We start from the raw sequence: 22,402 nt of genomic DNA on the forward strand, positions 1-22,402 counted from the left end.
ACATACTTACTACCCTCATAACCTTTTATTGTATGCTCATACACAGACTCATACATACTACCCTCATAACCTTTTATTGTATGCTCATACACAGACTCATACTTACTACCCTCATAACCTTTTATTGTATGCTCATACACAGACTCATACATACTACCCTCATAACCTTTTATTGTATGCTCATACACACTCATACATACATACTACCCTCATAACCTTTTATTGTATGCTCATACACAGACTCATACATACTACCCTCATAACCTTTTATTGTATGCTCATACACACTCATACATACTACCCTCATAACCTTTTATTGTATGCTCATACACAGACTCATACATACATACTACCCTCATAACCTTTTATTGTATGCTCATACACAGACTCATACATACATACTACCCTCATAACCTTTTATTGAATGCTCATACAGACTCATACATACATACTACCCTCATAACCTTTTATTGTATGCTCATACACAGACTCATACATACTACCTTCATAACCTTTTATTGTATGCTCATACACAGACTCACACATACTACCCTCATAACCTTTTATTGTATGCTCATACACAGACTCATACATACTACCCTCATAACCTTTTATTGTATTCTCATACACAGACTCATACATACTACCCTCATAACCTTTTATTGTATGCTCATACACAGACTCATACATACTACCCTCATAAGCTTTTATTGTATGCTCATACACAGACTCATACATACTACCCTCATAACCTTTTATTGTATTCTCATACACAGACTCATACATACTACCCTCATAACCTTTTATTGTATGCTCATAGACAGACTCATACATACATACTACCCTCATAACCTTTTATTGTATGCTCATACACAGACTCATATATACAAACTACCCTCATAACCTTTTATTGTATGCTCTTACACAGACTCATACATACATACATACTACCCTCATAACCTTTTATTGTATGCTCATACACAGACTCATACATACATACTACCCTCATAACCTTTTATTGTATGCTCATACACAGACTCATACATACTACCCTCATAACCTTTTATTGTATGCTCATACACAGACTCATACATACTACCCTCATAACCTTTTATTGTATGCTCATACACAGACTCATACATACTACCCTCATAAGCTTTTATTGTATGCTCATACACAGACTCATACATACTACCCTCATAACCTTTTATTGTATTCTCATACACAGACTCATACATACTACCCTCATAACCTTTTATTGTATGCTCATAGACAGACTCATACATACATACTACCCTCATAACCTTTTATTGTATGCTCATACACAGACTCATATATACAAACTACCCTCATAACCTTTTATTGTATGCTCTTACACAGACTCATACATACATACATACTACCCTCATAACCTTTTATTGTATGCTCATACACAGACTCATACATACATACTACCCTCATAACCTTTTATTGTATGCTCATACACAGACTCATACATACTACCCTCATAACCTTTTATTGTATGCTCATACACAGACTCATACATACTACCCTCATAACCTTTTATTGTATGCTCATACACAGACTCATACATACTACCCTCATAACCTTTTATTGTATGCTCATACACAGACTCATACATACTACCCTCATAACCTTTTATTGTATGCTCATACACAGACTCATACATACTACCCTCATAACCTTTTATTGTATGCTCATACACAGACTCATACATACATACTACCCTCATAACCTTTTATTGTATGCTCATACACAGACTCATACATACATACTACCCTCATAACCTTTTATTGTATGCTCATACACAGACTCATACATACATACTACCCTCATAACCTTTTATTGTATGCTCATACACAGACTCATACATACTACCCTCATAACCTTTTATTGTATTCTCATACACAGACTCATACATACTACCCTCATAACCTTTTATTGTATGCTCATAGACAGACTCATACATACATACATACTACCCTCATAACCTTTTATTGCATGCTCATACACAGACTCATATATACAAACTACCCTCATAACCTTTTATTGTATGCTCATACACAGACTCATACATACTACCCTCATAAGCTTTTATTTTATGCTCATACACAGACTCATACATACTACCCTCATAACCTTTTATTGTATTCTCATACACAGACTCATACATACTACCCTCATAACCTTTTATTGTATGCTCATAGACAGACTCATACATACATACTACCCTCATAACCTTTTATTGTATGCTCATACACAGACTCATATATACAAACTACCCTCATAACCTTTTATTGTATGCTCATACACAGACTCATACATACATACATACTACCCTCATAACCTTTTATTGTATGCTCATACACAGACTCATACATACATACTACCCTCATAACCTTTTATTGTATGCTCATACACAGACTCATACATACTACCCTCATAACCTTTTATTGTATGCTCATACACAGACTCATACATACTACCCTCATAACCTTTTATTGTATGCTCATACACAGACTCATACATACTACCCTCATAACCTTTTATTGTATGCTCATACACAGACTCATACATACTACCCTCATAACCTTTTATTGTATGCTCATACACAGACTCATACATACTACCCTCATAACCTTTTATTGTATGCTCATACACAGACTCATACATACATACTACCCTCATAACCTTTTATTGTATGCTCATACACAGACTCATACATACATACTACCCTCATAACCTTTTATTGTATGCTCATACACAGACTCATACATACTACCCTCATAACCTTTTATTGTATGCTCATAGACAGACTCATACATACTACCCACAGAGAAACTTGGCACAAATATACAGGGACTAATTCACATGTGCAGTTGTACAAATGCGCACACTCGTACAATAGAGAAGACTTGCACACAAATAAATACCTATGGTCAGACACTTACATTTACCTCTCACAAAGGGCCAGTTCTACACCAAGAGGAGCTCAGGGTGAACATTTCCTTCTATATAGAATCCTATGGGCTTCTCATTGCAGAATTCCCAGAGAATGTTCCAATAGGATCCCTTCCCCTGTCCCCCATGGCTCACACATGCCCTGGTCAACTACAGCGCTTGTGCAGGACTCCAGGATCATAAACATCTCTTTGCACAGGACAGCTCTGTTTGGAGGAGCTGTCTTTTGCAATTTTATTCACAATTGTACATGCATACCAGAGTTATTAACTCTGCTATGCCTGCGGTAAGTGGATGGATGTATAGCATTCAAAATGTGATACATCCTGCCCACAGTCTGAAAAAAGTAAAGCACAGGGGTATGTGGGCACACAGATACACCATAGAGGGAGGAAGGCAAGAGAGAAACACCAGAAAATTTAAAACAAAGGGGTAAAGCGGGTAAAAGAAACTGACAAGACATAAACATGGGGGCAGGGATGGGGGGGGGAAGAGAGTACTGAGGTATGGAAAAAAATACAGGTGTAACACATGTACACTCACACAATTAGTAGTCTACTTTATATACATGACTACACAGTTCCTGATTTCCTCTGGCAGCTCCTTGATGTTACTAGGGCTGCTGAAACCCCCGGGGAGGACAGTCAGTGGCCACTCTAGTCTATACTAGAGGCGGTAATCTGTACATGCCAAGGGGGTTAGGGACAGAGGCCCTGATTCAGAGCCAGACACTCTGACAGAGCGCTCGCTCTGAATCAGGGCCGTCCCTCTGAAATTTAGAGCGGCCTCCTGTCCGCTTGCATAGCTGTGGGTGACCACCCACAGCTATAGCGAGCGGTCAAAAAGATGGTCACGACCATCGCGACCATCAGGCTTGTGACGAGACCCTTGTGGTAGGGTCTCGTCTGCAGCAAGCCCTGGAGTGCTTTTGGCCCTATCAGAGCCAAGAGCACTCCCACTGACATCACTTGTGATGTCAGTGGGGCCGGCCCCAGACGGTAGACGTTCCCATGGGAGCCGGGTCCGTCGTGCGCATGCACACTGGCCCAACATCGACCCGCTTGCGAATGCTCAGCGCTCGCGAGCGTGTCTGAATCAGGCCCAGAGAGCGCTTTTCCTTAAAGCTTCTCTATGAGGTATGTGGCCACATTACTGGGGGCAGGAAGGTGCTCACTGCCAGCCGCGCTGGGAAAGAAACCTGAAACGGGGTTAAGACAGGACAGGCCAGAGAAGAGGCATCTGCTGCACATAGACATTATGGAGGAGGGGGGGAGGCAGCCCCACTACAGAGCATGGGGAGGCAGTATGTAGCAGAGATAGGGCAGCACAGACCAAGAGAAAAGGTGGGATAGACCAGGGGGAGGTGGGATAGACCAGGGGCCAGGATGGAGCAGAGGAGAGGCATCTTCTGCATGGACCAGGAGGGGAGGTGGGCAGAAGCGGAGACTGAGGGGCAGGGCTGGCCGACGATGTAATTTCAGGACACCACCCATCTGGAATTGCTAATGCTCCGGATGAGTGGTAAGCTTGACTGCAGCTGCGCCCTTCCATTCTACAGCGCTCTGGGAGACGGCCCTGTCAGCCCTCCCCTGCTCATACAATAACACTGTCATACCAGACAATTACTCTTTTGCTAGTGGGACATAAAACGTGTCAGTGTATGAGCTACTTTCACCTGTAGACTTGGTGATGGGGACTTCCAGTGGTGGTTCAGCAACAGGAGATTCCATGAAATTTGAGTCCCAATCTGCGGATTCCTTTGTCCCTTGTCTGAGAGAGGGCAATAACACATTTCATCACATGGGAACAATAAATCAAATATTTAATCATAGAGCGCTGTATACATATTCATATAGGACAAGTATATGATACATTTCTATAAGGGAGCAATAAATGGGTAAGATACAACAATAAAAAATGTCGCTTTCCATGAAGAACATACAAATTATGAAGAAGGGAAAATAGATCTTGGCACGCTATTACCCAATGATACCACAGTCAGTTAGTAGCTATTGTATTCTAACAGAGGGGCAAAGTGAGTAAATTATATATATATAATATACTGTGTGTGCATATATATATATATATATATATATATATATATATATAGAGTGTGGTGAGAGGGGTGGTCTCTCACCTGAATTTCCCACATTCTGGTGGGATCAGCTTCCTCCAAGGGAGAGCAATACAAGAACGGCACATTATGCACCTGCAATTGTAATTTGGAAGTCCAGTTTTTCTGGGCTGCACAGCTCAAGGTGGAGATATGGCACGCCGGGTTTTCCAGGTCGCCCAGAGCCAGCAGGAAGTCAGCAGCACAGAAAGGGTTTAAAACTCTCATACACCTGATGCTATTTGCCCTGATGCTGTCTAGCAGCCAGCAGCCACAGCAGTCTCCTATGCCTGTGGGGGAGGAGTGATCACACAGATCGCTCCCCCCCCCCAGCTTTGCTCCGGGCACAGAGCCCCCCTCCCCAGTGCGCAGCGCCACTGTGCAGTACTGCAAAAATTAGTTTTTTTTATCCTAAGGGGGCATGGCCAGGCCTCCCTCGATTAGGCCACGTTCTTTCCCCCACCTGGCACGGTTCTCAACACCCCTGTGTACAGTCTCCGAATGCCCTTCCCCTTCGTCGCCCGCGCAGTTGTTGAGTAGACTCTGGCACTGCTCCAGAGACTACTGCGCATGTGCAGTGCTCCAGCAAAAAAGGGGTAGACGTACTATGCCTTGGAGAAAGATGAAGTGGAGATAAAGTACCAACCAATCAGCTCCTGTCATTTTTCAAACAGCCTGTAAACTGACAGTTACGATTTGATTGGTTGATACTTTATCTCTGTCCACTTCATCTCTCTCCAAGGCTTAGTACAAGTCCCACGTCAATGGTTCTCTGTGATTTCTTTATTACACATGGGAAAATGACGATGATTTCTGTGGTGCCAATGCTGGAGAGATAAGTAGGTGCTGACACCAGAGAGGACCCAGGGGCCCAGGAGCACCTTATACCCCACACCCATTATAGATACATCTATGAAGAAGAAAGTAAGGGGTTGAGGTAGGTACAGGGAGAAGAGGTGGAGAGAAAATGTTGGAGTGAAGAAGAGAGAGAAAAATATGTGTAGGGAAGAAAGGTAGTGGTTGGGGGTATAGAGATAGTGGGGGAAGAAGGAGAGAGATTGAGAAAAAGAGGGTATGGGGGTGCAGACAGAGAAAATAAATAAATGAATGAATAAATAAATAATAGCCAGGCAATGTTGGGCATTACAGCTAGACCTAAATACAAATCTGATCTGAATATTATTATTATTATTGTTACTTATATAACGCCAGAATATTCCATTGTGCTTTACAAGATACAGTATAACATGAAGAAGTAAATCTGATATCTTGGCCAGCATGTTGTATGCTAATGATATGTTAACCATTTCTGTTCCATTGATTAGTGCAAAAATACACATAAGTAACTTTAATCTATTAAAGTTGCACATAATAATAATAACAATTATTATTAATATTATTATTTTATTTATATAGTGCTTTTTTTTCAAAAAGGACTCATGGGGGTCAATCCAATTAGGTGCGAGATGCGAGTTGCTATTTTCTCTTCAAATTCACATAGCGAATTCATTTTGCAATACAGTTAGCAACTCGCACTGAACCAGTCAGAGTGAGTTCGCATTTTTCCATTCGCACCTCCCTGAAGATGAGAGATGGAAATAAAAATCTTTATTCTAAGGTTAAAATGTTGGGACACCGTGCTGAACCCCTTGGACACCCCCTAATGACTAACTAGGCAATTAGAAGTTTCCAATTGGCTTAGTCCAATAATTACATGTCACTTGTTGGGGTTAAAAAAATGGCCTCCAATTACCCCAAAATCTACCTTTTGTTAGTTTAGGCACCCCAAATTTAATTTAGTTTTTTTTAATTGAAAAAATAATAGTTTTTTTTTTTTTTTACAATTTTTCATAGTGCCCTCAAAGTACCCCAAAATTACCTTTTTTTGATACTTTTATTTATTTTTTTCATTTAATTAGTTTGAGATGAAATGAAAAAAGTTTGCTTAATTATCATTAAAAAAAAAAGCACAAATCAGCCATTTGACACCACTTAGAAACCTTCAGTACTTTCCTAATGCCCACAAACAGCCTTCTAAATGGTCCTGCTAACAAAATTATCAATTTTGGGGGGTCCAGGAGGGCCTCCCCACTTTTTCATGCACATCTCTCACAACGCATTTGGCAGTCATTTCGCAAACCTCCGCTGCGAGTACCGCGAATAGGCATTTTTAATTGGATTGGAGAATTCTCGGGTACGCACATTTGTGCAAAGTCATCAAGTTTCATGAAACAAACTCGCTACTCACAATTCGCACATAATTGGATTGACCCCATGGACTGTAATACAAATAAAACACAAACAGCATGGTTGGATATCATTACAAGCTATTACATTAATATCCACAGTTACAATAACTGCAGCTTCTGAAGCATCCATCCATATTAGATAGAATCTATACCAGTGAGAGATTTCTAGGCTAGTTACTTACACATTCAGTGTTAACTACTTGCTGTAGCGTAGATGTAACTAGTCATTACTATTCACTACCTGTGCCTACTTCACTTTTTCACTGACCAGGAAATCGTGTTTTGTATGTGGCAGAATTTACAGCTAAGTACTTACATTATTTTATCAGCAAATTCTTCTTAGACAAACTTTCCTATACAACAGATGTTGGATCCACCGACAGTACAAATAATTTACTAAAGATCATACGACTTTAGTGACTGATTCAATATTCAGGTCATTTACTATACAAATATGTGTTTTGGCAATTAAAATGGCTATGCAGCAGTTCTGTGCTGATTACAGAGAGGACAGAGAAAAGGATATGTCTATTTGGAATGTATCAGGAGTATTTGTAAAACTCCAACATATACAATACTAAGGAACTGTACCACAGATGGACAAATACAGTATTAAAAATGCTAACAGACAATAATACTTTTATTAGCTTTTATGCCATTGTATCAAATGTCTATTTCCTTATAAATAGTAAGCTTGTAAGCAGCATATGTGCATGCAGGGGGGGTTTCTGAGTACCTAGACACCCCCCAATGGACCAAATTTGTTTTTCAGAAATGGAGACAGTCTTGTCTCCTTCTCTGCACTGGCCTGGGGCGCAACGAAGCTGCAGCGGCTCCACAGAGAGAGAGCTCTGATTGGCAGAGCTCTCTGGTATTGCTACGCATGCCAAGCAGCAGCTCCGCTCACATGGGCTCCGGCGGTGACCCTCCTCCTCTCTCGGTAAGTATGCTGATGTTTATTTGTATGTCTGTATGTATGCTGTGTGTGTGTATATATATATATATATCTATATATAGATATATATATATATGCTCTGTGTAAGTATGTATCTGTGTGTATGTATGTATGTATGTATGTATGTATGCATGTATGCTGTAAGTATGTCTGTGTGTGTGTCTGTGTGTATGCTGTGCGTAAGTATGCTTATAAGTTATGTGTGTGTGTATGCTATGCGTGTGTTTTGTTATATACATAGATTATATATACAGTATACAGTATGTGTATATATGTAACACCCTCTAGGGGATGGTATTTGTAAATTCACCTTTCTTAGTGTTATGGTGCATACAGATGGGACGATCAACAACAATATCATTGTTCGATCTCCCGGGTGTGCTGGATGATCGATATCAGTCATCCAGCACACCATCAATACACCACCCTATAGTAACCTGGTCGATATCGACCAGGTTGTCCTGCGTGCACAGGCGATGGTCAATATCGATATCGACCATACGTGCTCGCACATCGCAGGTCATTGGTGGGTGAAAAATGCACGATATGAACGATAACGATATGATCAATAACGATATGATCAATATCGTTATCGTTCATAAAGTCCACTTTAATCGTACCGTGTGTAGACTAGGTGTGTAGCAGGGAAAGCAGAGAAAGGACAGGAGAGAGAACAAATGGATTGAGACTAGAGAAGTGGTTCTCAAACTTTTTAGAATCACTGCGCCCTGGAGTATCAGCATTTTTTCCACGGCACCCCTGGGGCAAAAGTTTCTTATTGAGAAATTCAGCAAAACTTAAATGAAGTAAATTGTGCTTATATGTCACCCTTAGGTTCAGTCACGTGGTGGTTGACAGGGCTCCACTTTTTTTTGTCCACATATTTTTTGATTGGCAGCAGCCAGGTGGGGAGTTTGACTGGGGCGGTACACCTGTCAAACCGTAACGCAGGTGTCCTAAGGCGAGCTCAGGGAGGACAGAAACCTCCCGTGGAGCAGAAGGGCTGGTTCTGCCTATCACACTGACTAAAAATAGTTTTATTTGTACTGGACCACCAACCCAAGGCACCCCTGCAAGTTCCCTGAGGCACCCCAGGGTGCCACGACACCCAGTTTGGGAACCACTGGACTAGAGGGAGAAGTTGATAGAGAGCAGACATCTTTGGGGAGAGACAGAGCTGGGAAGCAGAAATGTAGCTTTGGTGCTCCCCCAGCCAGGGCCGTCTCTACCTATAGGCTAAATGGGCAGTTGCCCAAGGGCCCGTGGCCGATAGCACCCCTGCCCCCATCGCACAGCTGCCACTGCTGATAGTCCTGCATGGGGAGGAGGCAGAGGCGGGTACCGGCTCAGGGGGCTGTGTGTTTGTTATAGCAGCCAATGAGAGTCAGACAGACTCTCATTGGCTGCTGTGTCGTCACTTATGAGCTCCGCCCTCCGGCTCCCCCCGCAGCGGGTGATGGGAGAGATGTCATGAGATCTCTCCCAACCCATAGTGCAGAGCCCATCTAACGTCCAAGGAGACGGAGGTCTGGAGTGAGACCACTGAGATAAAGTCTGTGAGATCACAGAGAAAGAGCTGGAAGCCTGCAGTGTGAGTTGCCCAGTGAAGTTTTCAGCACCCATGAGAGGGATAAGAAATGCCAGTATATGTGCTGGAGAGATGGGGAAGAGGAGTTTCTTAGGAGCTTTACTGTTAAGGGACAAGAGGAGTCCATTATGCATAAAAGCCCCCCAGAGGCCATTACAGGGGGGGATCACTGCGGTAGCAGTGTGGCTATAGGAGCCTTTCCTGTAGAAAAGGGATGGACTGCAGCTGAGAGTGTGATAGTGTGATTGAAAAGTCTGTATATTGCTGTCCCATGTGAAAGGGAAGGGGAGCAGAGAGAGGCAGACTGGGTATGAGACACTCTGTATATTGTCAAAGGAGACAGATTGCTAAATAATTTGTGAGATGTGTGTGAAGCTGTGGAACAGGCACCAGCCAGCGTAGGGCCAGGTGGACCTGTATGTGTAAAATGCAAAACATTCAATGTAACTGTGCTTAAAGACTGTGCTGGTGAAGAAGAGTGTGATGTATCGTAACCATGTCCATAAGATTGTCATACATCATCTGACGTGCCAAGTATTTGAGCTGGAGGGAGAAGAGAAGCTGCTGTAACCATATTCATGTTCTATAAAGTACTCTGTAACTTCTAATACAATGCACTTTTTGAACTATTGCACTTTTTAGTGTTGATCTGCTGGCTGATGGAATACATACACTGATTGGTACTTTATAAAACAATTTTTTTGCCATATTATCAAGCTGTGTGGATTGTCTGTTTTGGACTACAGCTGTGTTTAATGAAATTTGATCATGCACCCATCCATTGAATAATGCCAGAGTGTGCTGACTTTGATATAATATATATATATATATATATATATATATATATATATATACATATATATCTTTATATTAAAGCTGAATAGAAAAACACAGAAATCTCCATAGAGAATTCCGAACGGGGGGGTGGGGCAGGGTGTTTAGGGGGATACATCTCAAAAGCTATTGGAGCTACTAGGCTGAAATTTGGCAAGGATGGGTAGAACTGTTGCTCGGTGCTGCGTGCAATATTTCCAGGCAAAAACATAAAAAATTAGGATTTGGGAGTAATCTAAAGCTCCAACTGTTACTTTTTTCTGACATTCTCAATTAGGACCACTTTTCAGCAGTTCTCCATGGGGGATTTTTGGGAAGGCATAACTCTAGGTAGGGGGCAACTTTAGATTTGGGGTTTGTTTTATTAGGTAGCTATTGTTCCAGAATAGGGCCTTTTGGGGATCAGGTAAATGAGAAAAAATGGCATGCCCCCCGCCCGAAAGAAGCAACCAGCTCCAGGCTTTGGAGCTCCAGTACTCTGGTTGTGCTAAATACAGGGGACGAACAACGTAGGGGTCCCCCGTATGAAGCACAACCAGCACCAGGCTTTTCAGAACCAGTCCTGGTTGCCAAAATATGGTGGACAAATGATGTAGGGGTCCCCCGTATTCAGCGCAACCAGCACTGGGCTCTGAGCCGGGCCTGGTTCTGGAAATACAAGGGGAATAAATTTGTAGGGTCTCCCTGTATTTACCAGAACCAACACCGGACCCTTTCTAGAGGAGCGGATGATGCCACAGACAGGGGAGTCCTTTCACTGGGCCCCCCAACCGAAGCATCACCCCTGACCGCTAGTCAGCCCAGGCTGGGGATCCCTGGGGAGCTGAAGACTGACCCCAATAAAAGGGTCCCCCTCTCCAGGGCACCCCAGGCCCAGGCTGATAGCCCGGGGCTATCCCCGGCACTCCTGAGCGGTGGGTGCCGGGTTGATTGCGTAAAGTGTGGTGCAAGTAAAGTTCAAATATTGGCTCCCCCACATGCTGGTACTTGGAGAACCACAAGTATCAGCATGCGGGCATTATGAGCCTGCTGGTACCTGTAGTTCCACAACAAAAGTAATATTAAAAACCACAGAACACACACAACCAGGGCCGGATTTAATGCTATGGAACCTAGGTGGCCACCTACGGCCCAGTGGGTCCCAAGGGATCCGTGGCCGGGCCCCCCCAAAATCCAGCCCTGGAGAACCTGCTGCGCTGTCTGTGATGTCACCTGCTGCTACTAGCACCAGCCGGGGAGAGAGGAGTCGGGAACAATCATACAGGCAGTGAGTCTAGTTGTAGCAGCACGTCCGAGGCCCCGCCCCTGGGGGAGGAGGAGGCGTAGTTGAAAGCCAGGGCCGGACCTATAGTTAGGCAGGAAGGGGATGCTGCCAGTGATGAATGGATCACCATGGTGAGGAGGGTGCCGCTGCGCTCGCAGTCAGTGACAGTGGCTCACTGTCACTTACTTGGTCCCCCGCTGTGCCGCTGTTATGGAGGCTTGACCGCTGGAGCTACTCGAAGAGCCATGCTGGTCTGCAGTATGCCGGACAGGTAAGTTTGCTGGAGCTGGCGGGGTGGGGAGAAAAGCACTGAACTGTTAGGGGAGGGGGAGGTCTAAGCTGAGATGGGTCTGTTCTATGAGGGGAGAGAGTCTATTTGCTAAGAGGGGTCTGTGAGGGCAGGGGGGAGGGTCTGTGCTGAAAGGGAAAGGGGGGTCTGTGCTGTGAGGGTCTATGCTGAGAGGGGTCTGTTCTGTGAGGGGAGATAATCTACAGTATATGCTAAGAGGTATCTGTGAGGGCAGGGGTCTGTGCTGAAGGGTGGGGGGGTCTGTGCTGAAGGGGGGTCTGTGCTGTGAAGGGAGGGGAGGTCTGTGCTGTGAAGGGAGGGGAGGTCTGCGCTGTGAGGGGTGGGGGGGTCTGTGCTGTGAGGGGAGAGGGGTCTATGCTGAGAGGGTCTGTGTTGTGAGGGGAGAGGGGTCTATGCTTTGGGGGAAGAGGGTCTGTGCTTTGAGGGGAGGGGGTCTTTGTGAGGAGAGGGTTAGGTCTAAAATGAAGTGGGCTGCCGGATCTGTGACCCGCGACAACAGGGGGAGGAGCAGGGTTCAGAACATGGGGCCCAAAGTGTTCGCAAGCCACAGGTTACTATTCCCACTCTATGTCCACATGGATAGTAAAAGTGGAATGAAATTATAGTGCTTTGAATTGTTTGAAGGAGGGGGCCCCAAACCGGTATCTTACCTGGGGCCCCCTGAGGTCTAAATCCGGCTCTGCACACATCGCAGAAAAGTACAATTTTATTAAAACAAACATGCACACACACATGCATACACTATCTCACATACTCACCTTGTATCCCTGAAGCCAATCTGTCATCTTCTGCAGTAGATAATCCAATGGAGTACCTGTAATAAAAAATCCATACTCACCTCCTCCTATCCATGGATCTGTCCTCTTCGTTCCAAAGTAGGCAATCAAGGGTTTCGCAAAAAAAATAAGTGCAATTACGCGACAGCTCCACTGTGGGATTTCAGTCCTTCCGCCACTCAGCCAATAAGCGGTTCTCACCATTGATTTCAGTGGTGTCAGTGGGGCCGGCTTCAGACGGTAGGCGTTCCCATGGGAACGCCTCCGTCTGGCAGGCACGCCCCCGGCACGCCCACCAAAGGGGGCGTGCTTTCAATCAACATCGACAGCACGCCCCCTTTGGTGCGAGACCCAGAGCGATAGAAAGCCCGTCGCTCGCCGGGTCTCGCGCATGCGCACGACGGAGCTCCCTCCGTCGTGTGCATGCACAGTGGGGAACATCGACCCACTTGCGAGCGTACTGCCGCTCGCGAGTGGGTCTGAATGACCCCCAATATGTATATTTTTGTGTGTTAGAACATTTACAGTAAATAAGATATGCACTGCTAAATTGATTGAATATCACTATATATATTTAAATATTTGAGAAATATATTATATTGAAATTATATATATTATATACAAAAAGAACAATGTAATTTTACTGTATGTAATCTGTGCCTGCAAATAATTGAAAGATCTGCCATTTGCAGAGAACACAAGGAAGTAGAAACAGACAAAACAGTATCCTGAATTTCCAGTTTACAACATTTTAAGTACAGTAACTGGCCTAAAGAATGTCTACATGCATCACATGACTAATGACAACTACATGTCTTCAAGGTAAACAAATTAGAAACCTAAGCATTTTGTTAAAAGATGCTTGCAACAAGTTCTGGCTATATAACACATCATTTCTTCAATGCTTTCTTTTTTCTAATAATAATGTATCCCATATGAGTATAGAGATGTACGCACCAAAAGACAGTACATTTACCTGTGAGGGAAACTTCAGCTTTTCGCTGGAAACTTTTAGACTTGCAGGGAAATCTTCATCTTAAATAATGTCTAGTCATTGATTTTATTCTTCTATAAAGCAGAAGACACTGTAGATGGACAAGTGTTGCTGCTCTTTCTCACAGAGGAAGTTGGTGGATGGCAAAAATAAGTTTTCATTCCTTCAAGGTTCTTACTCCCTATTTTGGACGTGTGAGGAATTTCAATTAAATTTAAGTTCTTTTACATGCAAATCCGACCTTTGTCTGTATTCTGGCCAATCAGAAATCTTTTCTGAGTTGTGGAAATCTGTGCCTCTCTATAAGTCATTGTGTGCAAGGATAAAAGATACACAGTGGAATTAGGATGAGATTTAGAGCACTGAACAACCAGATCTTTGTGTTACTGTGGGGCTTACAATATTTTCCCAGTTGCCTTCATTGAATTGTAGCCAATAGTTCCAAAACATTAATGTGGCAATTATTAACAGAGCAATATTGAAATGTATGACTTTAGTTTTAGTAAAAAATATGTTTGTTACCTTCTTTGGTACCAGCAGATGAAGGACTTACTTTATATTCTGAAGTGTTAACATTTTATTGGCAATTACCACAGCAAAAGGTGCCAGAATAGAAATAACCTTTGTACTTATACTATACGACATGTTACGTGCAGGAATGTTACTTTTGCACTGTAAAAGGGGTCACGCTGCCGCTTATTGTATTTTTCAAAACAATAAGAGAATATCCACAACCTAAACTAGGGTTTATGAACTGTATCAGTAATGCCCAGATTATGGGGTCTATGGGCCTGATTCAGAGCCGGACGCTATTTGCGCTCGCTCGTTCAGAAAAAGGGTCTGGCTATTTAAATGAACTGTTCGCTCTTTGCGGTCTGTTCACGCCTCTATGTCTGAACGAGCGAACAAAACATGCGAACGTAATTTTGAAAAAAAATGCCCCCTGGCATCATACGTCATGTCCGCTATTTATTAGATTAATCGAGTACATCGAAAGGCGTCTGAACTGCTCGCTATTCTTCTGGTTGGTTTTTCCTACCACAATCATGCGAGCAGTTCTGACTATAAAACAACCAAGTGACGTGGTCAATGACGCTGCTTTGTTAATTATGCACACCCTTAAAACGCCCGTTTTGACCTTTAAGCACGCCTGCGTTCGGCTCTCCACTCCCCGTTTTCAAGCACCTTCCCCTGTTACCACCCACAAACGCCTCTTTCTGTCACTCAAAATAGCAGGCATTCGCTATTTAGCGAGCACACGATTTTCGGCCGCACTGACTGGTTCGCGCATGTGTATTAAAATCCGTACGCATGCGCAGTTGTGCGATCATCGGTAGGAACGAACGAGCGGCCGCTTACGAGCGGCTCTGAATCAGGCCCTATGTACTAAGCATTAGCGAGGGATAAAGTGGACGCAGATAACATACCAGCCAATCAGCTCTTTACTGTATGAAAAATTACAGTTAGGAGCTGATTGGTTGGTACTTTATCTCCATCCACTTTATCTCACTTCAAGGCTTGGTACTTAGACCCCTAAGTCTGGGAATAAGTTGTGACCTGTATTCATAATGGGCTGTTGAATAATAATGACTTTTGTTTTTACTGGAAAATAATTGTTCAAAATAATCTAAATATGATCTATCCAGGTGTCAGAAGTTAGAACATACAATGTGGTCAGTTGATGGCCAGCCCTCTTGGTGCTTGTGTGTTGCCATTAGCTGAATAGGCAGAAGCAGGAAGAGGAAGTAGCAATGGGTGTTCCAATCAGCGTCATCTGCTCAGCGTAACCATCCAGGTGATTGACCAATATGGCAACATATCCAGTGGTTCCCAGACCGAACAATATAACTGGATTACAACTGTATCTTGAAAAATATACAACCTCTCATATACATTTTCAAACCAGTTCCAAAGCATTAAATATTTTGTTTTCCAGAATTTTAAAACAATGTTTTTTTTGTATTTTTTTTGTATTTTGTATTTTTCCTTCTTCCACAAGTTTCTTCCCCAAACTCCAACACATTGCTAATCTGTATGCGTTCCTGAGATATGTATATTTATCTTTAGAATATATTGCTTCTGGGAAAGTTTTATCCTATAAGTGTGTAAGACATATATAAAAAGTAGCATATTTGTGCCATATGTGTAAACTTGATGGGAAATGTGTGTGCAGGTGTTGATATTGCAGAGTTATAGAGGCACACAGGCAACAGACAACAAATTATTAAAACATAATTTGTATTATTTACATCATAAATTACAACATGTTAAAACCAGAAAACTAAAATGGATAGAAATAAAAATGTGTGAATAGAATATGAATTGTGATTAAAATTCACTATGCATCCTACAGCATATCCACTCCTGTGTTCACTTTTTAGAATAAATAATGTACAAATTGTTATTCTTGTATTTATCTCTCGTCGGTTTCAAATACAGTAGTATCAAATTGTGTGAGTGTATATATAATATATATATATATATATATATATATATATATAAAATCTCTACATTGAAGCCGCACTCTGATTTATTGAAAATCCCTTGCATCAACTGGGGTGTCATCCCAACAATAGATCCTGAATGGGTCAAGCACTTATGGATTTATTATTGTTTTGTAGTTTGAGCAGGGACATTTTATATATATAAGTTGCCTTTATTTTTATAATTTTTTTCTATATTTGGGTATTAGTAGTTTAGGTATATATTATTTTCACTGTGAAGCACGTTCAGTTCCCTGTTGTACATTTGCTATATATGAGGTGGCATTAACAAATTGCCACTGTATGTCAAGGTTGGCTTACACAGGCTACATAAAGTTATATTTGTTTATTCAAAAAATATTGGGATGGGAGCAGCAAGCCGACAATGGGACCAGAAGCGAGGTCACTGCGCTCCAAGCTAGAATGCAGAAATTATAATACAATGCAGTCCCCGGGTGAGCATGCTTTGATGGCTCTGGCTATTGTGTGTGCTTGATAACTAAGGACTGGCACTGTATGACACAGGAGGTGGTTATGCTTTTATGGTGCTATAACGGGGTTGCACCTGTCGCACCGGAAGTGACGTCCGCGTGCCAGTACGGACACGGAGGAGATGGTGTTTGGCGCCAACTATGATTGCCTGTTTGCTATTTAGGGGTCTATTTACTAAGCCTTGGAGAGTGATAAAGTGAACGGAGATAAAGTACCAGCCAATCAGCTCCTAACTGCCATGTCACAGGCTCTGTTTGAAAAACGACAGGGGCCGAATCTCCATCCAAGGCTTAAGTAAATAGACCGCTTAGAGAGCTGGACTTGCAGGGTAAGTGTGTTTTTGTGCTTCTTGGATATTAGCTGTCCTTTTTTGATATCATGTTGTGCGGTTGCATTCCTTGACAAAGGTCCAGCATTGGACCAAAATGTTGAATACGGACATGAATATGTATGTATAAATTAAAGGACTTTCAATTTTCTACTTTTTCAAAACCCTGGTGAGTGCTCCTTTTTTGTGTGTGTATATAAATATATATATATATATATGGCACCCCAGATGGTTGAGTGCCGTGGATTAAGCCTGAGATATATATATATATATATATATATATATATCTGAATATACACAATTTTAATTCCACTTAGCCAAAAAAAAATAATAATTAAATATGTAACTCCCCCCCCACATTATCTATTTTATATCTGTATTATAAAATTGACTGCTAATAAAAATGATGTCATCACATTGGCATGTTGTGAAAGTTGGAGTGAACTCTGACCCCTCCCATCAGTGTCAGTGATGCACAGAAGAGAATGATGGGGTGGGGATAGAGAGAAACAACTGGGGAGGGGGAAGGATAGTTGGGGGGAAAGAGTTGTGATAGGGAAGAGAGAAATAGAAAAAGAGAGAGGTGGGGAGATAGTGTAGTGGAAGAGAGAGAGACAGTTAGGGGGGTAAAAGAAGGAAAGAGATGTAGAGAAAGAGCAGGAGGAGTGCAGATAGGGAGAAAAAATATACAGTATATAAAAGCCAGACAATGCTGTGGGCATTGGGGCAGGGGTGGGCAAAATGCAACCCTCCAGCTGCTTAGGGACTACACATGCCAGCATGCCCTGCCACTGTTTTGCTATCAGAGCATGTTAAACCTTTGGCAGGACATGGTGTGGATATGTAGTTCAATAGCAGCTAGAGGGTCGCTTATTTCCCACCTATGGACTGCAGTAGGTATTCAAATTACGGCACTCTGGCCATAGTCAGAAGAATGCAACCTAGTCAGAGATACTTACTGAGACACTGACACACTATATGTTGTCTTATGTTTTTTGATACACATATGAATTTCAAAACAACTTTGTGATAACCTGTAATCAGGCGTAGCACTGTTAAGTTGACTGTGGGAGGGGAAGGTAACCCTCCCTTGAGAAATAATTGGCTGCTCAATAGATCCTAATTTAGTGCACTACAGTCTTCCATCCTTATATCCTATGATTACTCTTTTTAATATTCTTAATATGGCTCTCTTCAGCTTTGTGCCTTCTCCCTTCAGTGGGCCCCTACCATTGCATTCTCCTTGTGAGACCTTCATGCTCCAGTCAGACAATGGAAAGAGCCCCCCTGCTCCATATCTCTTGTCTCGGGACAGAAGTATAGTTTTAATACTAATTTGTAAACACTAAACAGAAATCTATAGCCAATGGCGCTGAAGAATGGAGCACTAAAAATTAATATTTAAGTTAATAGGTGTTTCCACGCAGCTGTTTAAGGTTGCAAGCCAACAGAACACACCAAAACAAAATGAATAACAGCACTGTGTGACAGCTACAATTTAAATATATAATGAATGTGAAATTATGCCAAAATAAGAATAAAACATGTATATTATAATAATAATAATAATATAAAAAATGTATAAAAATATATAAAAAATATGACTTGTATGTACAAAGTATAAATTTAATAATATATAACAAACATCATTGGCCAATGTAATAAATATAAATACACATATAAAATATGTCTAAAAACATATAAAAAAGCCAAAAAACAAAAGAACAAAGTAATAAATATGTTTGTCTAGATCACCACAAAAACTTTATATAGCAGCTATAATATCGAATGCTGAAAGTAAGGGCATGAAAAAGTTGCACTCCCATGTGTGTGGGCAAGGAACATAAGATCTATTTAAAGTTCCACAAGAATAAATATATTATCTTTCAAGAAATGTGTCATCCGGATAGGCGATACAACAAATTTAAACAGTAATTCCCAAACTGAATCCTGCTGAGCACTGATGACAACTGTCCAGAAAATAGGATTGAGGGAATTTTGAGATAATATTCCAATGTCAGTTTCAGTGCAGGTTTTGTAAAATTAAAGTCTGACAGTGAGTGTAATATGTACAATATGTCCTCACTCACCAATGCACCTCATGCTCCATCTGTCTCATGAGCAAATTTGCGGTTCATACCTCATAATAGAGACAACAGCATGGCAGTCTGCAGGCTACGTCCGTCTCATGGCCAAAGAACATGCACTTCTCCATGCTAATTTGCGGTTGGTGACACACTACTGCTCAGCCGCCAAATGGCGTCTCCTATGTTACCGCCCGTGCTGTTTAGCGGCAGTGGACTGGCAGATGACAATGTTCTGTATGCCGAATGTGGAGTACTTAGTACACAGTACTGTGGCAGATCACGCAATGAACCAACTGTTGGACGGCATCAGCTGAGCCATTACCTTCGGTGTTTGACAGCAGCGTGCTGGCAGATGAGGGTGACTCCATGGGACAAGCTCTGTCCAGCCCTCCTCCATGCAGTGCCTGAACGGCAAACTTGGACCCGTTCACTGTGTGCGCCCTTTTAGAGGTGAATGATGCAGGACCAACAATTGCAGTGGTGATCAGAAAAGACACTGGTTAGAATTTCTGACGCATTTCTTCCCAATTGGGATTTCCTCAGATAACTGAGAAAGAAGTCTGTTCACCCTTGATATACCTGGTCCAATTAAAAGGCACCTGTATATCGTAACTCAATTAGTGTTAATCAGTTGGAATTCTTACTGGCATAATAGTGGTTACCAATTGTAAATATCAATGTTCCTCTTTTTCTAAAGGATATGTAGCCCTACAAATACATTGTATGTAGCTGTATTTGTAGGGCTACATATCCTTTAGAAAAAGAGGAACATTGATATTTACAGTTGGTAACCACTATTATGCCAGTAATAACTGTTATCACCACTGCAATTGCTAGTCCTGCGTCATTCATCTCTAAAAGGGCGCGCACAGGGGATGGTTCCAAGTTTGCTGTTCGGGCACTGCATGGAGGAGGGCTGGACAGAGCTTGTCCCACAGAGTCACCCTCATCTGCCAGCACACTGCTGTCAGACACCGAAGGCAGCAGCTCAGCAGACGCCGTCCAACAGTTGGTTCATTGCGTGATCTCCCACAGTACTGTGTACTAAGGGCCTGTTTCAGCGCTCGCAAGTGGGTCGATGTTTGCCCCCTGCAAATGCGCTGCCTCCGGCGTGCGCATGCATGAGCCCAAGCGAGCTACTGTAGTTCAGTCGCTCCTGGGCTCGCTACAAGATGGGGCGACTGTCGATGGTGAGTGACAGCTCGCCCCGTTTTGTAGGCGGGGAGGGGAGGTGGTCAGGCAAACGTAGGCATTCCCTTAGGAACACCTGGCATTTGTTGGCAGCCCTGCTGACATCACCAAGTATGCCACCAGTGATGTCAGTAGTGGACTTCCTGCTCTATTAGAGCAGGGTCCACTCTGGCTTGAGGGAGCCGAGACCCTACCACAGGGTCTCGTCGCAAGCCGATAATCGCGACCATCTCCAGGCCGCTCGCACAAGCTGTGGGTGGTCAACCACATCTTTGCGAGCAGGTTGGAGGAAGAAAAAAAAAAAACACGCCCATCAGACCTGCGAGCTGCCGTAGGCAGCGAGCTTATCTGAATCAGGCCCTAAGTACTCCACATTCGGCATACGGAACATTATCAACTGCCAGTCCACTGCCGCTAAACAGCACAGGCGGTAGTATAGAAGACGCCATTTGGTGGCTGAGCAGTCATGTGCCACCAACCACAAATTAGCATGGAGAAGTGCATGTTCTTTGGCCATGAGACGGACGTAGCCTGCAGACTGCCACGCTGTTGTCCCTATCATGAGGTATGAACTGCACATTTGCTCATGAGAAAGATGGAGCATGAGGTGCATTGGTGAGTGAGGACATATTGTACATATTATACTCACTGTCAGACTTTAATTTTACAAAACCTGCACTGAAACTGGAATATTATCTAAAAATTACCTCAATCCTATTTTCTGGACAGTTGTCATCAGTGCTCGGCAGGATTCAGTTTGGGAATTACTGTTTAAATTTGTTGTATCACCTATCCGGATGAGGCATTTCTTGAAAGTTAATATACTTATTCTTGCGGAACTTTAAATATATCTTATGTTCCTTGCCCACACACATGGGAGTGCAATGTTTTCATGCCCTTACTTTTAGCATCCGATATTATAGCTGCTATATAAGGTTGTTGTGGTGATCTAGACAAACATATTTATTACTTTGTCATTGTGTTTATTGGCTTTTTTGATGTTCTGTTTTTAGACATATTTTATATGTGTATTTATATTTGTTACATTGGCCAATGATGTTTGTTATATATTATTAAATGTATACTTTGTACATACAAGTCATATTTTTTATATATATTTTTATATTATTATATACATGTTTTATTCTTATTTTGGCATAACTTTACATTCAGAATTTATTTAAATTGTAGGTGTCACATGGCGCTGTTATTCATTTAGTTTTGGTGTCATTTGTAAACACTATTTATAAAAAAAAAAGAGAATATATATTTATATTATAAATGATCTACTGTATATGACAGTCGGACTTACTATCCTTCTCGTCATGATAAGATGGCAAAGGAGTGGTCTGTCCACTGTGCACTGAGACAGATCAGGTGGTGTGCTTATGTCTTCTTCCAAGAAGGACCTCAGTGTGGCAATGCATAGAAGGATACATTCTGTATCTGTGGCAAAAAAAATTCTTAGAATCTATAGTAATGCTCAGACTGTCCACCACATTAGAACAAAATTAGAAGCCAAGAGATATTACTCAAGAAAAGTTACTTATAAAGGGTCATATGGAGGGGTCTGGTGGCTCATAAGGGGCATGCGTAGGGGCCTGATGGCCCATAAGGGGCATGTGGAGGCCTGGTGGCCCATAAGGGGCATGTGGAGGGTTCTGATGGCCCAAAAGGGGCATGTTGAGGGGTCTGATGCCCATAAGGGGCATGTTGAGGGGTCTGATAGCCCATAAGGGGCATTTTTGGGGGTCAG

General features: G+C 42.4%; 1 protein-coding gene across 1 annotated transcript in view; it reads right to left on the reverse strand.

Annotated features, from left to right (window-relative positions):
• The window catches only part of ACSBG1 (acyl-CoA synthetase bubblegum family member 1), a 62,069-nt gene extending 47,877 nt beyond the window's left edge, over positions 1–14,192 (reverse strand). The window contains exons 1-2 of the mRNA XM_088444068.1: positions 14,048–14,192; positions 4,658–4,752 (exon numbers count right to left, since the gene is read on the reverse strand). Coding sequence (XP_088300194.1) covers positions 4,658–4,712 — 55 coding nt within the window. The 5' untranslated portion in view covers positions 4,713–4,752; positions 14,048–14,192. The remainder of the gene's footprint in view (positions 1–4,657; positions 4,753–14,047) is intronic.
• Between the last annotated feature and the right edge of the window lie 8,210 nt (positions 14,193–22,402).

The sequence above is a fragment of the Taudactylus pleione genome, unplaced genomic scaffold (assembly GCF_031769625.1).
Source record: "Taudactylus pleione unplaced genomic scaffold, aTauple2 ptg000019l, whole genome shotgun sequence".
NCBI lineage: Eukaryota > Metazoa > Chordata > Amphibia > Anura > Myobatrachidae > Taudactylus > Taudactylus pleione.